Source organism: Dendropsophus ebraccatus, chromosome 2 (assembly GCF_027789765.1).
Source record: "Dendropsophus ebraccatus isolate aDenEbr1 chromosome 2, aDenEbr1.pat, whole genome shotgun sequence".
In the NCBI taxonomy this organism is placed as follows: Eukaryota; Metazoa; Chordata; class Amphibia; order Anura; family Hylidae; genus Dendropsophus; species Dendropsophus ebraccatus.
Window position 1 is genome coordinate 32,261,009 of NC_091455.1, and position 18,825 is coordinate 32,279,833.

The 18,825-nt window shown below is 44.3% G+C and overlaps 1 protein-coding gene across 1 annotated transcript; it reads left to right on the forward strand.

The window, feature by feature from the left end:
* The first annotated feature begins 9,347 nt into the window (after positions 1 to 9,347).
* ZNF706 (zinc finger protein 706) lies at positions 9,348 to 18,226 on the forward strand. The gene is made up of 4 exons (XM_069957286.1): positions 9,348 to 9,503; positions 14,154 to 14,290; positions 16,925 to 17,050; positions 17,987 to 18,226. The coding sequence occupies exons 2-3, from the start codon at positions 14,156 to 14,158 to the stop codon at positions 17,018 to 17,020; spliced, it is 231 nt and encodes a 76-aa protein (XP_069813387.1). The 5' UTR covers positions 9,348 to 9,503; positions 14,154 to 14,155; the 3' UTR covers positions 17,021 to 17,050; positions 17,987 to 18,226.
* Positions 18,227 to 18,825: the final 599 nt, after the last annotated feature.

Consider the following 18,825-nt stretch of genomic DNA (forward strand, 5'->3'; position numbering starts at 1 on the left):
AAGAGGGTGTGGCAAGGAGCAGGATTAAAGGGGTTATCCTTATTAGCTCACAATATATGGTTATTGCCTTGCTCACTCTTTTTTTTGGGTGAAAAGTTGTAGTGTGACTTAAAGTAACCCTTTGCTGACTAAAGTAAAGACTGGGTACAAAAGGGCTTCTTATTCTAAATCAGGAGATAAAACTCTTATTTCAGTCCAACGATCCAGCACTGGGATAAAAAAACGTATAAAAAGATATAAAGTATTTTATGCAAATTATGATATAAAGCTTACGTGGCGTTACCCCAGCAGCAATGTTCTGCCCCCTCCCTCCTTACTAACACCACTATGCCTGCATATGAGCACCCTCTCTGTTTAGAATGACAGGCTGAACATGCCTGAAGTTTTGCAGTCCTGGGGAACGCCCGGAGACTTTAGCTCCTAATTTGCATAAAAATTCTATAGCTTATATCTCAGTGCTGGAGCGAAGGATTGACATAAGAGTTGTAGCTCTGGATTTAACCTCTATTGTACACTGACACTGACTTTGGTCTGCTGACAGGCCCACTTTGAATGAAAAAAATATATAACCAAGTTTATTCCCAGCTTTGCCTACAAAAACACTGCAAGCAATAAATGCATCAAAATGCAACGTGTGAATACAGCACATGGTTATAGATGTTACCAGCCTGAGTTACTGACACATAATTAAGAAATTAAAGATGACAGTGTGTGATCTTAACCTGAACATAATCTCCATTCACTTGTAAACAGTCCTGACCTACATATCATGGCCTTAGATTAATCTGGATGTAGAAGGACAGGTTTTATGACAGTGACATTAATTCACCCACTATAAGTACACATAGATTTTTATGGGAGGCTGCAAATATATAGTTGTTACATCTCGCAGAACAATGTATCAAGTGTCTCCATAATATACTGTATAGCATTTGGATATATTGCCCGAGAGAACTTGTGTGAACCCTGTGTGAACCCTTTAAGGCTGGGTTCACACTATGTATATTTGAGGCTGTATTTGTGAGGCTGTATAGCAACCAAAACCAGGAGTGGATTGAAAACACAGAAAGGCTCTGTTCACATAATGTTGTAATTGAGTGGATGGCCGCCATTTAATGGCAAATATGTGCTGTTATTTTAAAACAACGGCTGTTATATTGAAATAATGGAAGTTATTTACCGTTATATGGCGGCCATCCACTCAATTTCAACATTGTGTGAACAGATCCTTTCTGGGTTTTCAATCCACTCCTGGTTTTGGTTGCTATGAGGACCTGACATGAGGACCAAATACAGCCTGAAATATACATAGTGTGAACCCAGCCTTATAAAGGGGTATTCTGAGGTTAAAAAACAAAATGCTGCAGAAGCATGTAGCATTGCTTACCTATCTGTCCATGTTCTAAAATCACCAAAAATATATTTGTTTTATTTGATCTTTCCCTATATCAGATCATAAATGTGCTTGTGGTTGAACAGTTGCTAAGTATTACAATTCCCAAAATGCATTGCTTTTCACCAGTTGTTCATCACAGCTCTTCCACCCTCCTAACTCCCCTCCCACAGCACTTCTGCCATTCCCCCATTCAGAGCCGCTGCAGAACATTTTTTTTATCTCTCTACATAGCAAGTCTGCAGCCACTCTATGCGCTGTCTTTTTCTCTGCAGGTGGCATTGGTCAGCACAAGGCACACTTCATTCTTCCTTACATGTCTCAATAAAGATATGTATGTATATGTGTAAATGACAGGGAGATGTAGGGTGGAAGGGCTGGTTAGAGACGATGACATCACTCAGGGGGTGGGCTTGAGTTCAGAGGAAAGCCTCCTGAGACAGGAGAGGATGATGCATTGTCTTGGGGGTGGGGCTAGGAAGCTGCTGAGACAATACACATCATGTGGTTCTTTCGCTTTCCACTTCCTGTCAGGGGTAATTCAAGCAACATGCTGTAGACTATACAAGTAATGAAATATATTGGTAAGTTATACGCCTTGGGGTTTTTTTGAACAAATATTTTTTGATAATCGAACAGCCCTTTAAGGGGGTTATCATAGATTTTAATACTAATGGCCCGGATCAGTGTGGTTCGAATTCCCACCATTCCCACTAATTCTCTCTCTCTGGAGGAGCCAAGGTGCTCAGGCGCTATTGAGTGTTTACCAGAGCTCGTCCTAGCTATTGCTGTACTTTTACTGGTGGTGGGTCACCACTTTCATTTGAATGTGATAGTGATGTTTTACCTTGCATCACCGCTACTAAAAGTGTATGGAGAAGAGAGAATGAGCACTAGAAAACATTGGGGAGGCAGAAGCACAAGTGCGGTGGCTCCTTCTAACAGCAGATTGGCAGAGGTGTCAGGATTGGTTATTACATGGCCAATCCATCTTCCCCTCTGTAGGTCATAGCTCCACACTTGCAGATATCCCAGTGTGACACTGTGGATACTGGTCACTGTGAGGTTTCATGATACTGTATGCATGCAATTTTATGTAAATGTGATAGTAAAGTGCATACAGACATTCCTTTAAGGGGTTCTATTTACATTTCTTGCTATATTATACAGTTGTCCAATTGTAATATTTGTACCTACAGAACAATGGCCCTTCTTCAAAGGGGTATTCCACTAAAGAGCTAAAAAAAAATTAAATTCTCTTAAATCTAGCTGGTCTTACTCAACAAGTCCAACTGAGTATTTTGAGCCATATCCCATCTTTCTAGCTGCCGCCATTCCTTAGCTACCAGTTTTTCTAAAAGCTGGTTCATATCCAAGATGGCACCGGCCAGGACACTACATTTCCCAGCATGCATTGCACCTCCGTGCCAACTGCCAAGTAACTGCCCATCGCTAGTTCAATCTGCTTCTACTGTACACTGAAAATAAAATACCTATCTATCTATGTGTTATTCACAGCCACTCTTATGGTATGGCAGGGGGGGGTATTGTGAGTTCTTTGAGATTCTGAGGGAATTGGGGAAGTGTGGTGAGTCAGGTCCCTTAAATCTGCCCTTAAACCTCATGCGCACAACAAAGCTTAGTGAACGGAACCAGTATGAAGTCTAAGGCTCTGTACAAATATACTCCATCTACTGCCACTTTAAGCCTCTGTAAGGCACCTTGTTTTAACCTTAATATTTATTCGAGCATGCTGTGGCTGCTGGAGAGGATGATGGCAGGGGGACACTGAGGGACACAGGGCCCTAGAGGGAAACTGAGCATCTCTCTGCCATCATCCCCTCCAGCAGCCACAGCCCGCACAGCTCTGGGAGTCGGGGCGTGACATCACCATGTTATCCAGGAAGTGACATCACCATGTTATCCAGGAAGTGACATCACCATGTTATCCAGGAAGTGACATCATCATGTTAACCAGGAAGTGACATCACCATGTTATCCAGGAAGTGACATCACCATGTTATCCAGGAAGTTAAATCATCATGTTATCCAGGAAGTGACATCACCATGTTATCCAGGAAGTGTAATCATCATGTTATCCAGGAAGTGACATCACCATGTTATCCAGGAAGTGACATCACCATGTTATCCAGGAAGTGACATCACCATGTTATCCAGGAAGTGACATCACCATTTTATCCAGGAAGTGAAATCATCATGTTATCCAGGAAGTGACATCACCATGTTATCCAGGAAGTGACATCACCATGTTATCCAGGAAGTGAAGCCTTGATGCAGTAGTAAGTGTAGGGGAAAAAAAATCACTTTATAAGCATTTCCCGTAATAAGTGCATATTGGGGATTTGTATAACTTTTGAAGGGGAATACAATACTTTAATAAAAATTTTCACCAGACTTCTCCTTTAATATATAGCAGGGCCTCCCCATAACAATGCCAGACACAGCCATGTGTTTTGGGCCATCCAAGCTTTTGGGCTGGTAAGCTTACAGAGAGCCGAGCTGATATTTTATTTCCCTGTTTTGGTTCTAGTGTAACATACATCTAAATGTCTCCCCTGTCTGCTGTAACCCAGCAGCAGCAAGAACAAACACATACCATCCTACATACTTGGCAGCGAAATGAGAGTCGCAGCGCGGCCGCCCTCTAATGTAATGAGGGAATGGTATTGTGTTATGTAAGGTCACATTTATTTCTAGGAGCTCAAACAGGAATTTTACTTATTTGTTTCTCTACTATTAAGAAAAAAGAACTTTTCACATATCATAGAGATATGAGTGGGTGCTCAGACACCTACACTAGATATATACAGGGGAAGAGTACGACGTGCTTCTCTCCCCCATTCCCTGTGATCTCCTCACTGTATGAGATGGACTCCATAGACGTACAGAGCAGCTTGTCTCGTGTGAGACAGAGAGAAGCACTTAGCCGTGTGCTTCACTCTGCTACAACTTAACTTTAAAAAAAAAAAATCTATTGAAAAAAAAAGACTCAGCAACTATTAAAACATGTGTACACTTGGCTCATACAGACTTCATAATAATTGTTGCAAAACAAGAACCAGTGTGAATAACATTTTTAAATGTATATGTAGTCATACCGTACAGAAATGCCAGGCCTTTACCCGATGGTAACCTACTGGTGGGCATTCATGTACATTGAGTTTGCACCCTGCCGCTTCATTCACATGGGGGCTTCAGGGGTGCCCAGTGGTCACTCCACCACCGCTTTCTTTCCATATCCACTTCTTAAGTGGTGGTATATTGCTACAATAGGATATGCCATCCCTTTATGATTGGGGGACCCCCATTTATCATGAAAGGATGGCTGATTAGTCCCAGCACAGCGCCCCCTGGCATCATACAGGGAACCGCAGCATGGAACTAGTTATTCCTAGTGTTCTGCTTTCAGGGCCATAGGGGCGTGTCCTATATTATATGTACTATAATATACCATATGCACTAGCAGGGATTTCAGTGCCCTATGTTGGGGGCGTGTCCTACATTAAAGGACAGTACATATGATCTTGGACTCTCCTTGGCAGCTATGTATCTATGCAGAGCTGCAGCCGCACACATGCAGCCAGCACCATGTGAGCTCCGGGCCGGGTCCCTATGAGGTAACTGTACCAGGGAGCATGTGAGGACACCGGGGCTGAGAGACATTTTTTTGCAGCTGTAAAAACATATTCATAGTGTAAAGTGTATTCAGGCGGCTCCCTCTCCATAGTTTACTATTAGCAGAGATGACACAGTGCTGTCTGCGGCACCTGCGTAGTGCAATCCTCATAGTGCATAGTAGACTGTGCTGGGTGAAGCTGCTGCAATTCTCTCTCCGGTTACATCATACACCTGTGTGTTCTGTACACTGCTTATCGGAAAAAATAAAGTAAATATAAAGACGTAATAAAAAGTCTCTCCTTGTAACAAGAACAGATGAGTGATAACAAAATAACAGCCACCCAGCAATAAAATATCTATCTATCCAGTACTGTGAAAAAGTTACTTTCATCAATTGACAAAATGAACCAAAAAAGTGGTTTTATGTTTCTTTGTTTGTTTTACACTTTTTATTTCACTTTTTTCTTTTTATAAATCTTTGTTATACAAATCATAACTATTACATTAAAACCACAAAATCCAAACATCAATAATTTCTTTAACTTCCTTTAGGGCAGCTTCACACGTAGCGAATCACAGCGGATTTCGCGCTGCAAGTTCTGCAGCGAAATCCACTGCGATTCACGCTACTGTGAGCTTGAATGGGGTCACATACTCACAGAGGGATTGTCATCCCGCTGCAAGTATGTAAATGCCGGCCCCCTTAACCAGCTGTCACCTGGAGCACCTGGACTGGTCTGCGCTCCGACTGCATCTGAGGCTCCCACCTACTGTAGGTCCCGGCAACCAATCAGTGACTAGAGCGGTGTCTTGCGCCAGTTACTGACTGGCTGAGCGGGGCATCAATCTCCTTTAACCATAGCGCCCCCTTCCCTACCCCAACTTAATTACATCCAATTTCTCATTTGTCAAAGAAGTGCCTTCACCTGACCACCCCGTATTCACAAGCTCTCTTTCTTACCCTACTACTACCCATACAACCATTACATATTCCTAACCTCTTCTGTAATGCAGATTACATTAACAGCGGTGAGAGGGTAAGAACCAAAACCAAACAGGAGGGAAGAAGTTGTTTTTACTACCACTAGGAGCCATGTGATCATAGAGCTTATAAAACTTGACTGTCACCTATTAAAGGAGAAGTCCGTCAAACATTTTTATTAAGGTATTGTATTGCCCCCCAAAAGTTATACAAATCACCAATATACAATTATTACGGGAAATGCTTATAAAGTGTTTTTTTCCCTGCACTTACTACTGCATCAAGGCTTCACTTCCTGGATAACATGGTGATGTCACTTCCTGGATAACATGGTGATGTCACTTCCTAGATAACATGGTGATGTCACTTCCTGGATAACATGGTGATGTCACTTCCTGGATAACATGGTGATGTCACTTCCTAGATAACATGGTGATGTCACTTCCTGGATAACATGGTGATGTCACTTCCTGGATAAAATGGTGGTCACTTCCTGGATAACATGGTGATGTCACGACCTGACTCCCAGAGCTATGCGGGCTGTGGCTGCTGGAGAGGATGATGGCAGAGGGATGCTCTGTGTCCCTCCAGTGCTCTGTGTCCCTCAGTGTCCCCCTGCCATCATCCTCTCCAGCAGCCACAGCCAGCACAGCTCTGGGAGTTGGGTCGTGATATCACCATGTTATCCAGGAAGTGACATCACCATGTTATCCAGGAAGTGACATCACCATGTTATCCAGGAAGTGACATCACCATGTTATCCAGGAAGTGAAGCCTTGATGCAGTAGTAAGTGCAGGGAAAAAAGTACTTAATAAGCATTTCCCATAATAAGTGTATATTGGTGATTTGTATAATTTTGGGGGGCAATACAGTACTTTAATAAAAATTTTCGCCTGACTTCTCCTTTAAGCCATCTATTATGCCTGTCTTTAGGCCCCCAGCTGTCATAGGCAGGCAGACGAAGGAGCCTCCTCAAACCACTTCAATAGAGAGGATCAGAGTTCCTACAAATCCCACCATCAGGGCGGGTTCACACTATGGAATTCTCGTGGACAATGTCCGCAGAATTCCGTCAGCTGTCCGTCCGCACATCTGGGCGCCTTTCCGCCGGCCCCATAGACACCATTCTATGGGCCGGCGTATTCCGCTATACACTGAAAGAAGTGTCATGTCACTTCTTTTAGCGGATCGCGGAATACGCCGGCCCATAGAATGGTGTCTATGGAGACGGCAGAAAAGCGCGTGCCCGTGCAGGCGGACAGCTGACGGAATTCTGCGGACATTGTCCGCGAGAATTCCGTAGTGTGAACCCGCCCTCACAGTCAGGCTCCTGTGGTGATCTTTCAGGCAGGTGTGGATCATAATAGTCTTCTTTTGGCCTACATCTGCCCATAGGAGTGTGAAGGATAGCCGAGGGCCGTACTCTACCATCTTCACCCCATAGACAATGACTGGTACAGTGGTTGAGTTTGCACCCTGCCGCTTCATTCACATGGGGGCTTCGGGGGTGCCCAGTGGTCACTCCACCATCGCTTTCATTCCATATTCACTTCTTAAGTGGTGGTATATTGCTACAATAGGATATGCCATCCCTTTATGATTGGGGACCCCATTTATCATGAAAGGACTGCTGATTAGTCCCAGCACAGCGCCCCTGGCATCATACAGGGAACCGCAGCATGGAACTAGTGATGGGTAGTTCGTGAGTGATTAGTTCAAAATGAACTAATCTTCAGAGTGAACTAGTTCATCTAGTTCACCATCCTGACAGAGATTAGTTCATTATGAACTAAACAGAAAGTGTGAGGAGCCAGTGATCCCTCATCCAGCTCAAGGAAACAAGCTCCCTGCTCTCACACTTGCTCTATAGCTCCTGAAGCTGTAAAATAAGGTAGTAAAACACTATACCGCACACATCACATACAAATATAATAGTAATAATATTAATAAAATTGAAATTGCACAGTAGACAGACACAGCCCATATGTGTGTATGAGAGAGAGAGAGAGAGAGAGAGAGAGAGAGAGAGAGAGAGAGAGAGAGAGAGAGACAGTTTCTATGTGTGGTTCATGTCCCTCACCAGTCTTTGGGATTAGATCAGCCTCCTGGAGCCTAGAAGATCAGTCTTGCTAAAATCTTTACCCCCTGGCTCCTGTTCTGTACTCACAATGGTGGCTGCTGATCTGCTCCTCAGCTCCCTCATACACATTCATTATGAGTCAGTCCTCTACACTACCACAGGGGGCAGTGCTGGGCTCAGTCATATGCATCACATTGAACTAGACCTGATTCCTGATTCACTCTCAAACCATTTCGTTCAGCAGTTCATCTAGTTCATTTAGTTCACAGGTCACATGATGCCTCTCTCTATCAGCTCCTCATAGGATATGGCTGGAGAATCAGCAGGCTGTTTAAGAGAAAGATTTTCTTTGCCCCCATAGCAACCAATCACAGCTCAGCCTTCTGATATTGTTCTGGCAAGTGAGAGAACTGGAGAAGGATGAACATTTAAAAAAAAAAAAAAGTAAGCTTTCCAATACTTATCAGTTGCTGTATGCCCCACATGGAGTCATGTAATCTTCCCAGTCTGACACAGAGCTCCTTGCAACATGACATTCTGTGGGACATACAGCAGCTGATAAGTACTGGGAAGACTATAACTCATCCTAGGAGCCACAGCTTCTGTGTAATGAACTAGAACTGTTCAATATCTTCTCAGCAGAATCCAGAGAAATACTGAACTAAATGAACTAATCTTTTCAGTGAACTAGTTCATAGTGAACTAATCACCAAAACGAACTAGATTTCCCATCACTACATGGAACTAGTTATTCCTAGTGTTCTGCTTTCAGGGCCATAGGGGCGTGTCCTATATTATATGTACTAACTAGCAGGGATTTCAGTGCCCTATGTTGGGGGCGTGTCCTACATTAAAGGACAGTACATATGATCTTGGACTCTCCTTGGCAGCTATGTATCTATGCAGAGCTGCAGCCGCACACATGCAGCCAGCACCATGTGAGCTCCGGGCCGGGTCCCTATGAGGTAACTGTACCAGGGAGCATGTGAGGACACCGGGGCTGAGAGAGTCCCGGCTCCTGCTGCAGAGCTCGCCGTCAGCCCAATCAGCCGCACAGCCTCTGACGTCACCACGACGTCCTCCTATTGGTCCACACTACTGCAGACGCGGCCCGGCCCCGCCCTCCTCCTCGTTTCCCTGGATACGGTCAGGTCTAACACGCATGCGCGCAATTAAGCATTCCAATTGGACCATCAAGCCATAAACGCGGGTTGAGTCCGCCTATCCTCTCGTTTCCCTGGATACGGCCGACGGCAGCGCGCCTGCGCAGCGAACTGGTCGTGCTGGGAGGCGGAGCTCTTGGCAGCGCAGGTCCGGATACAAGCGGTTTTCCCCCTCCGCCTCCTTTCTTCACCGGTTGTAGAAGTGACCGCCGTCCTACCGGTCAGCGGGAGCGTCCCTGTGTGAGGTAAGGCCGTACCGGGGGCTCACCATCCACTGGGGGCAAGCACTTCCTGTGGGACACACACTCCAGCTGGTGCGAGGCTCAAACATGTTACACACGGAGCTGCCATGCGCTGCCGCTTCCTAGTCAGTGTGCAGGGCTGCATGTATCTTACACCCCCTCCCCCAGTATCTATAGGCTACTGGGATGTGAGGGGTTAACTGAGTGCCTGCTGGAAAGATCCGGTTACATTGTGTCCGAATGGTGACTAATCGGGTGTAGTGTGAAGGGATGATACATTGTATCATGTTTTATCAGTCACGTGATCATAATTCTATATACATTATAACCTAAAAGGCTCGGTAGTGAGAGAAAGCTCGGTACTAAAATGATATGAAAGAGCTCTGTAGTGAGGGAAAGCTCAGTACTCAAATGATATGAAAGAGCTCTGTAGTGAGAGCTTATACTATAGAAAGCTCAGTGCTAAAGGGTTATGAAAAAGCTCGGTAGTGAGAGCTTATCAGATAGCAGGTTCTGTAGTGAGACATTTATAAGATAGAAGGCTCTGTAGTAAAATAAATGAAGACTGAGGGTCAGTAGTGAAATGATATGACAGCTCAGTAGTGAGAGATTTATAGGATGGAAGGCTCGGTTGTGAAATGGTATGACAAAGTTTTGGTAGTGAGCTTATAAGGTAGAAGGCTCAGTAGTGAAATTATAATTAAAAAAACTGAGGGTCAGTGGTGTGAGGTTATAAGATAAAAACGCTCTTTATTGAGATGATATAGAAAGCACAGTAATATATGACAAGGCTCTGTTGTGAGAAATTATAAGATATAAGGCTCAGTAGTGAAAGGTACTAAGATATACCACTTCAACAATAGCTTTCACTACTGAGCCTTCTACCATTATAAATGCCTCCCTACAGAGCCTTTCATCCTATAACTTCTCACTACCAGGCTTTAAGTCATAGCATTTCACTACAGAGCCTCTTAAGGCTTTTTAGTGAGAGGTTATAAAATAAAAGGCTCTGTAGTGAGAGGTTAGAAGATAAAAGGCTCTGTAGTGAGAGGTTAGAAGATAAAAGGCTCTGTAGTGAGAGGTTAGAAGATAAAAGGCTCTGTAGTGAGAGGTTAGAAGATAAAAGGCTCTGTAGTGAGATGGCACAGGGCAGAAGCCTCTGTAAAGCAATGTTATAGCACGTCTCCCTAACTTGCAGCTTTCCAGCTGTTGCAGCGCTACACCCCCTGTCGTGTCTATGCAGCAGACATGATGGAAATTGTACTTTAGCAACAGCTGGGGAACATTTTTATAAGGTATGGGGCCTAGAAGTAAAATATCCTATAATATAGTTCTTATAACATCTTCCAGAGCCTTATAATACATCACTACTACACTGTCCGTTGTATAACCTCTCACCACCAAGCCTTATAACTCCTAGAAGCTTCTGCCCCTTATAGTCTAACAGTCTAGAAGTATAGACATTTAGTGTTCAGTGTCTTTCAAGGCAACAACCATAAAGGTTGATGTTTGTGCCATGTACAGGATTGAGCTCTTCCCTCCGAAGTGGTCACTCCTGTTATGAAGTAAAGCAGGTCCTGTCTGCCCCAATACTTCAGCCAAGGCGGCCAATAACAAACCGCAGAGACCGACAGGCTTCTCATCCAGCATAGATGGACTAGGTTCAGAACTGTTCAGGCATGAAACCTCCAGCTTCCCCGTCCGAGTGTTGTCGCTTTTGTTATAGAAGCTCCCGAGTTGTGTAACTTGAGGACACTGCTGCATAACAGTGCTGTGGGGGTTTTTAACCTTATTTTAAAGCACATGGCTTCTGGATAACATCAGGATAACAACAAGGAAATGTGACAGGGTAACATCCCTCTGCATATGGCGCTCGGTCATGTTCCCTCACATAGGGCAGTATACTATGATGGAACCCAGCAGACCCCATTATAACTCTAAGGGGCCCCATGGATCTCATGCATGCCTAATGTAGTCTGGACCAGGGGTGTCAAACTTGCAGCCCTCCAGCTGTTGCAGAACTACAACTCTCATCATGCCTGGACAGCCAAAGCTTTAGCATGATGGGAATTGTAGTTCTTCACCAGTTGGAGGGACATCAGTTTGAAACCTGTGGTCTGGACTTTGTGATGGGAATACATCAATCACCTTCCTAGTGTTCTGGTTTGTTAGTAGAGATGAGTGAATGTACAGTAAGGACGAAGCGAAGAGCTTTGTCCCTATCTGGTGCTGGGAAAAGATGGATCCCGTCCTGGGAATCTTCTCAAAGTTTCCCAGGACTAGTTGCATCTTTTTTCAAGCAACTGGGAAGGAGCGGCACGGAGCGGAGCACACTTCAAAACGCCGCAGAGCGATGAGCGGAATTCAGATAGGGACGAAGAGTTTTGCTTTGTCCTTACTGTATATTCGCTCATCTCTATTTGTTAGTGTATCAGCATAGATAACATGCAGAGCAGGCTGTTCAGCTCACAGAGCATTGTATAGACAGGGTATAGCTATAGGTCTGTATAGGTTTGCAGCTTCTGGATGTAACCAAGATCTTACAGCTTTGAGGATGCTTTAAAAAGTTTAAGGTCTTCACATTTTATAACTAAACTTTATGTAAAACTATAAAAATCCTTATAACGTGATTCCAGCCTCGCACAGGGATCAGCCGAGGAGTTTCTCCCACTCCTACACCCCGTGTTATCTTATATAATGAGTTTGTTATATAAGAACTGTCATGTTACCTCCTTACTTAGAGAGGGGGGGGCATATAATTTGCTCCTCGTTCACACCAGAGGTTTGGCCCATGTGGTGTGGTTTCTAGGAGCTTCCAATGCTGAAGCAGCTGCACACATTGCATTACTGACAGGCTGAGCAGCTGCAGAAGCCATTGTGACATCTCTGCAGAGGAAACGTGACTGGGTAGAGCCAGCCTTTCCGGTTCTAGCAGTGTAGTCTAATAGCAGAGCTGCTTTCCTGCTTGGGGGGGGGGGGGGGGGGGGGGTTGTTTTTTTACACTGTAAGTCATTCATAAATGTTTTGCATTGTTCACATACATATTTATATCTTGTGTTTACATGACAGAAGGTGCAATGCCAGATGTAACCAATCCCAGCAAACAATTGGTTATTGCACCAGAGACTCGTCCGACATTCACCTTACAGCAGATCGCTTATTCCTCATGTAGAGCTGAGATCTGCCATCGGTGGCTCTGTAGCTGTTGCAAAACTACAACCCCCAGCATGCAATGGCATCAGTAGGCCGCTGTGCACTGCTCAACTGGAGCAGCCACTGCAATACTACACAAGCAATCTCCAGCTATAGATTTGGCTTTTTATATACCTGGATGCTTGGTTCACATCCAAGAGATCAAGCTGTAGTTGTAAACTACATACGCTATTGCAGAACTACATCTAGTAGCTGTTACAAATCAGTGTAGACTGACTCCAGCTGTAGTTATGCAAAAGGTGTCAGTCAGCACCAGGGGTGGGGACACCTTTGCCCCTCTAGCTAATTCTCATCATGCCTGGCGAGCTAAAGCTTTGGCTGTCCAGGCATGATGGGGATTGTAGTTTTGCACCAGCTGGAGGAGCGAAGGTTCCCACCCCTGGTCTACAACTAGTGTGGAACAGCTGGAGACCAGTGATTAAGCTTTATATGCATTGTTTTGCTTATAACCCCAGCAGCTGTTGCAGTACTACAACTCCTGACATGCCCTCACAGCCTTTGGCAAGTAGGGAGTGCTAGAAGTTGTAGTTTTTTAACAGCTGGAGATACAGAAGAAGACAAACTCAGAAGCCATTTTCCCAGAGGATCCTCAAGTTTTTAGTAGGATCTATGGTTAATTAGTCTATGGACCTTAGCAGATCTTACCGGCTGTGGGGTTTTGAGTATAAGCCTTTTTTGCAGTATGATGAATCCAATCCATAGACGTTGGATAGATACTTGTACTGTAATGAGGCACTCCTATTGCTGTGTGTCAGTATCCTGTAATACCCAGGAATTTGTATAGATTGAGCAGCCATACTTCTATCTCTGCTATAACACTAGTTAAAGGGGTTGTCCAGCAAAAGGCTTTGTTTTCTTTCAAATCAACAGGTGTCAGAAAGTTATATAGATTTGTAATTTACTTCTATTAAAAATTCTCAAGTCTTCCCATACTTATTAGCTACTAAATGTCATGCAGGAAATGTTTTATTTTCAGTCTGACACAGTGCTCTCTGCTGACGTCTCTGGCCGAGACAGGAACTGTCCAGAACAGGAGAGCTTTTCTATGGGGATTCATAGAAATCCGAGACAGTTCCTCTCTTGGCCAGAGATGTCAGCAGAGAGCACTGTCAGACTGGAAGACTTGAGATTTTTTAATAGAAGTAAATCTAAATAACTTTCTGACACCAGTTGATTTGAAAGTAAGTTTTTCGCTGGACAACCCCTTTAACATCCACAGCCGACAATGGCTCAAGGACAGTCTCCTACATATTGTCCATGTGATGTGACGATAGCCTTTATATAGCATCCTGACGTCTATGTGGACTTCAGCTTGGAAGTGAGCAGGTGTTGCAGAGTGCTATCTCCATCCCCATGTAGTCCAGTAAACAGGCTTCTGCACACCTGCTGCATTGTAGGGAGTTCTCAGTTCTGGTGTAAGTAACTTGTGTAACATTGCAGATATGGCTCGAGGACATCAGAAGATCCAGTCGCAACAGAAAAACGCCAAGAAGCAAGCAGAACAGAAGAAGAAACAAGGGCACGATCAGAAAGCCGCTGCTAAAGCCGCTCTAGTATACACCTGCTCTGTCTGTCGGGTAATGCCTTAATCCTAAGATGTCATCTAGCACAGTAGTATTGTGACATAAAATCACTGTACGGCTGTAGGAGAATGAGATTGGTAAGAGTTGTGGTGTGTGTGCGCTGTCATCTTGCCTGTCTGCAGGATTCTTGTCATTGCATCCTGCTTCCTCTTCCTGCTGTTACTGACCAGGTGTTCATACACTGATCTCATGCCCTGTGCTATCTTTATTCCTTTCAACCAGGGATGGGGAACCTCTGGCTGTCCAGGCATGATGGGAGTTGTAGTTTTGCTACAGCTGGAGGGTCACAGGTTCCCCATCCCAGCTTTAAACCGTACTGGAACATGTCCGGTGTGCTCCTTATCGAAGACTTCGCTTCAGTGATGGGGTCTACCAGGGTTTCTAGTGTTTCTCTGTCTGCAGAGCTGTCCCCAAAAAAAGCGTAGTGGCCACAACAGTATAAACAGAGCTTAAAAATATGGGCTGTATTGCACTGTAAGGCCTCATGCACATGATCCGTGCTGCCTGTAGATGTATCATGGCATGGATTCCCCCCCCCCCCCCCCCCCAATAGAAGTGAACTCCTGGAAATGACAGGAGCTCCAAATCCAACAACTACTCGTCTACTTCTCCCGTGGTGGCCGGCTTACATATGTTCACCAGAAGTCGCGTGACCTATGCTGGTTCGTGCTGGCACCGGGAGAAGACGGCAACGAGGGACCATACCACTTCTGGTGAACAAGCCGGCCGGCACAGGGGGAGTAGTTGTCAGATTATTTGCTCCTGTCATCTCTGCTGAGGGGGGTGGGGGTGGGCTTCCCTTCTATTGGGGGAACCATGCCACAATCTTCCTCCGCACTAGGACATGTCCTATTTTTTTATTTTATTTTTTCGTGGCGGGGTTGTGGCATTGATCGTGTGACTTGATTTGAGCAGTTCCTAAAATTGTCAGTGGTCGTGGATCCACAACTACGGACATTTTTACGTTCACTTGGTCCACATGGTCCCCTGGTCTGTCTGCCTATTATACACATTAAAAAAAGCAATTGGAAGCAAGCACATCTCACTAACACTTGTTTGCTTGCAGCCATGGCTAAGGAGACAAAAACAAAATTGCAATTTTCTGTTTGTCTCCCTATTACCCACATTGCTTGCTCACCGCAGCCACCACAGACACTACTGGCTCTGTCTCTTCAGTGACAAGCCGCTAGGCCAATCACTGAACCAGATGGAAGAGCCCCCAGCCAGTGATTGGCTGAGTGGCCTGTCACTGAAGACACTGGGCCCAGAAGTGTCAGCAGCAACTGACAGCAGGGAAGCATAGAGAGGGAAGCATAAACTTTATTTTCATTACCCTGTCGTCAGCAGCTGGCCGTGCATCGCTATTACAGAGTGATGCGTGGTCGGCAGCTAATTTTTTTTTTTAACATGCTTAAAGACAAAGATCAGTCGAGTGGCTCCTTGTCTGTTCACTAACTTTATTACACTGATTGATATTGGCCTGAATTGTCAATTATCGCTGTGTAACGGGCCCTAAATCTGTCAGCATAAAAATGTGTTCTTAACTGAGTCTTAGGGAGGTATTATTGTCAAACATACCTTTTTATTTCCATTCCATACTGTAAAGGAGGCGTTCACCCAGACCCTGTAGTGCCCCAGGCCTGAATGCCTCCTTGCTAGACCTTCCTTCCCCATAGCTTCACTGTCTCATGCCTCTGGTTCCATGGCCGTGCCCTGTCATGATATCGTCTTTGTGCAGTCAGTGGCTCCACTGTAAAAGCTGAGGAACTCTCTGCTCTTGCCTCTGTATGGGACTTCCTGGTGCAGTATATTGACAGGTCTCTGCCACGGAAACCGAGCCCTGTCATCCAAGGAAGGAAAGTTGAACGGTAAGGCTTTCTGGCCTGGGGAATGCTTTCCTGACACTGGGCAGCATGCAGAATATGGGTTTTTATACAGCTTCACAGCATGGATTGAAACTTTGAAGGAAACCTATGTGCCCTGGCAATAACTTTGGTCGGACCCCCACGGTCTTACTTGTCCCTAGGGGACAAGTTAATTTTGCCCAGACAACCTATATAAGTTTGAGGCACATGCTACAATGAATCTGGCACATCATGGAAATGTGTGTTTTGTTGTGTTTTTTTTTGTTTTTTGTTTTTTTAAAGCTAAAAAAATTGCTGTGTAGATTTGTGGCTAGTTTTCAACTGGGTTTGCCATTTAAAAGTTATTTTCAAATACACCCCAAATGGCTTAAAGGGGTTATCCAGCGCTACAAAAACATGGCCACTTTCTTCCAGAGACAGACCCACTCTTGTCTCCAGTTTGGGTGCAGGTTTTGCTGCGCAGTTCCATTGAAGTGAATGGAGCTTATTGCAAACCGCACCTGAACTGGAGACTAGTCGTGTCTCTGAAAGAAGTGGCCATGTTTTTGTAGCGCTGGATAACTCATTTAATGTATATTTCCCAAGGCTTTGGCTGTCTAGGCACGATGGGAGTTGGTTTTGCAACAGCTGGAGAGCCAAGGTTGCCTACCCTTGATAAAAAGAAGTCTTGCAGCCTTGTCATTCCTTCTATTGTATACAATGCAATCTCTGTAACTCATTCTGTCTTACATTTCCATGCTGAGACGACTTATTCTTTCAACAGACACAAATGCCAGATCCCAAAACCTTCAAGCAGCACTTTGAGAGCAAACATCCGAAGGTTCCTCTGCCCCCAGAGCTGGTTGGCGTAGAGGCATAGAGGAAAAAATCAGCTCGCTGTGCACCTACAGTAAGGCTTGGTTCACACTGACTTTATTTACATGTTAGAAGTTTAATACTCAAAAGGGGTAGAAGAGTGCATGTTAAAGAATGCTAAATACAAGTGCTGCTGTATGTACTTCATTGGGGAAGGGTTTTGTTGTATGGCAATGTTTAATGTTTTCTGTATATAAAACCAAAAGGTAGATTTCTTCTCTATTCTTCTGTATATAATGGCATAGATCTTTTCTAATAGTGTTTTTACAACAAAGACTTGTGACTTTTATAAGCTGTAAGGGTAAAGTCTGGGTCATACTACAGGTTTATAGTTGAGGTATATGTACTTCTGAGAGCCAGATTGGAGAGCAGCAAAAAAAGGCGTTCTGCCTCAAGAGAAATGGGTGACTGATTCACTTCACTTCATTCACCACACTACACTGTTGTGGTATGTTCACATGTATGTAATATGCTGCAGATTTAACCTATGTAAAATCTGCACCAGAATAAGTACATGTGAACATACCCTTGAACAGTTCTACTGGTCCAGGTGAAAAGTCTTTACATGGCTTGGTTAGGCTGGGTTCACACTACGTTTTTGCAATCCCTTTTTATTTATTATTTTTTTTTTGCATACAACCTGGTCAAGTCTTTTGGCGGAATTGACCTGGCCATTAAAATGGTGGTTATGGCACGGGCGGAGATGTGGAGGCCTCAGCAGCCTTTATACGCGTATTCAGTAGTGTGCATGCACCCTAACTCTGTAGGCAATATATCTGCCATGCAACCTTATCTATCAGTACGTACAACATAATTCTTACCTGTAACTGATGTAGTGTTACGTATACTTGGTAATTGCCTATAGTAGCTGTGCCCGGTGTTTTTAGGTCGTTGAGGTTTGGAAGTATTTGGAATTCTGATGACAGACAAAATGCAAATAACACTTTTTTTTTTTTTTTCTTTTCTTTAGGGAATTCCTTCACTGTACCGACTGTTCTCGGGTGGTTTATCTGAAAGGGGCTCTAGAGACCACCACGTTTTTATGCTGTTCCCTTTTGCGGGTTCACACAGAGACCTCTAAATGTACAGTTATTTACTAATTTGTAAATCTCCAAGTTGGGCAATTCTCAAATTTTTACAGTTGTAATTATATTGATTTGATGTCCATAATGTGTATAATTTGTTCAATAAAAGTAGTAACTTGATTTTACACATTGTGTGTTTAATGCAAAATATACAACACTCCAATAACAGGGCAAATAAGCTGGACCTTGTGCCTGGCTGGTGGTGATTCACGAATACAGCTGTGTGAGTACAGGGCAGTGTATACACAAGGTAGATGGAGATTATAGACTATATATACTTCCTATGCCTGACACTACTGAGGCACACCCACTGATAACGTAAATGTTAGATAGGAGCGTGTGTACTAACCATATTTTTCATTTTAGATTCCAGCTGTTGCAAAACAATAATTCCCATCATACATGGGAAGTCAAAGCCTTATCTTTGGTTGCCTAGGGATGACTGGAATTGTAGTTTTGCTACAGCTGGAGGGCTGAAGATTTCCCATTAACTGGTGATCTAAGGTAAAAGGAGGGGTTAACTCCCTAGTGGTCTGGGGTGGGCCAATTTGCCTACTTTGCTGTTTTAGGTTATTTGCCCTTGATGGTCTGAGGTGGGAGAATGGCGGAAGGGTAGTTAAATGTCTGGGCAGTGGGGGGACTAAAGCTCCCCATACACCTTTATACTTTTGTCATGTGCCAGAATAAGGTGTATGGGAAGAACCGAGGTAATAAGATGTCACTG

Bases quoted from the DNA above. Each gene is read 5' to 3' on its own strand.
- ZNF706 (XM_069957286.1), top strand. From the start codon at position 14,156: ATGGCTCGAGGACATCAGAAGATCCAGTCGCAACAGAAAAACGCCAAG. The intron at 14,291-16,924 runs GTAATGCCTTAA...TTCTTTCAACAG, and splicing joins ACACCTGCTCTGTCTGTCGG to ACACAAATGCCAGATCCCAA.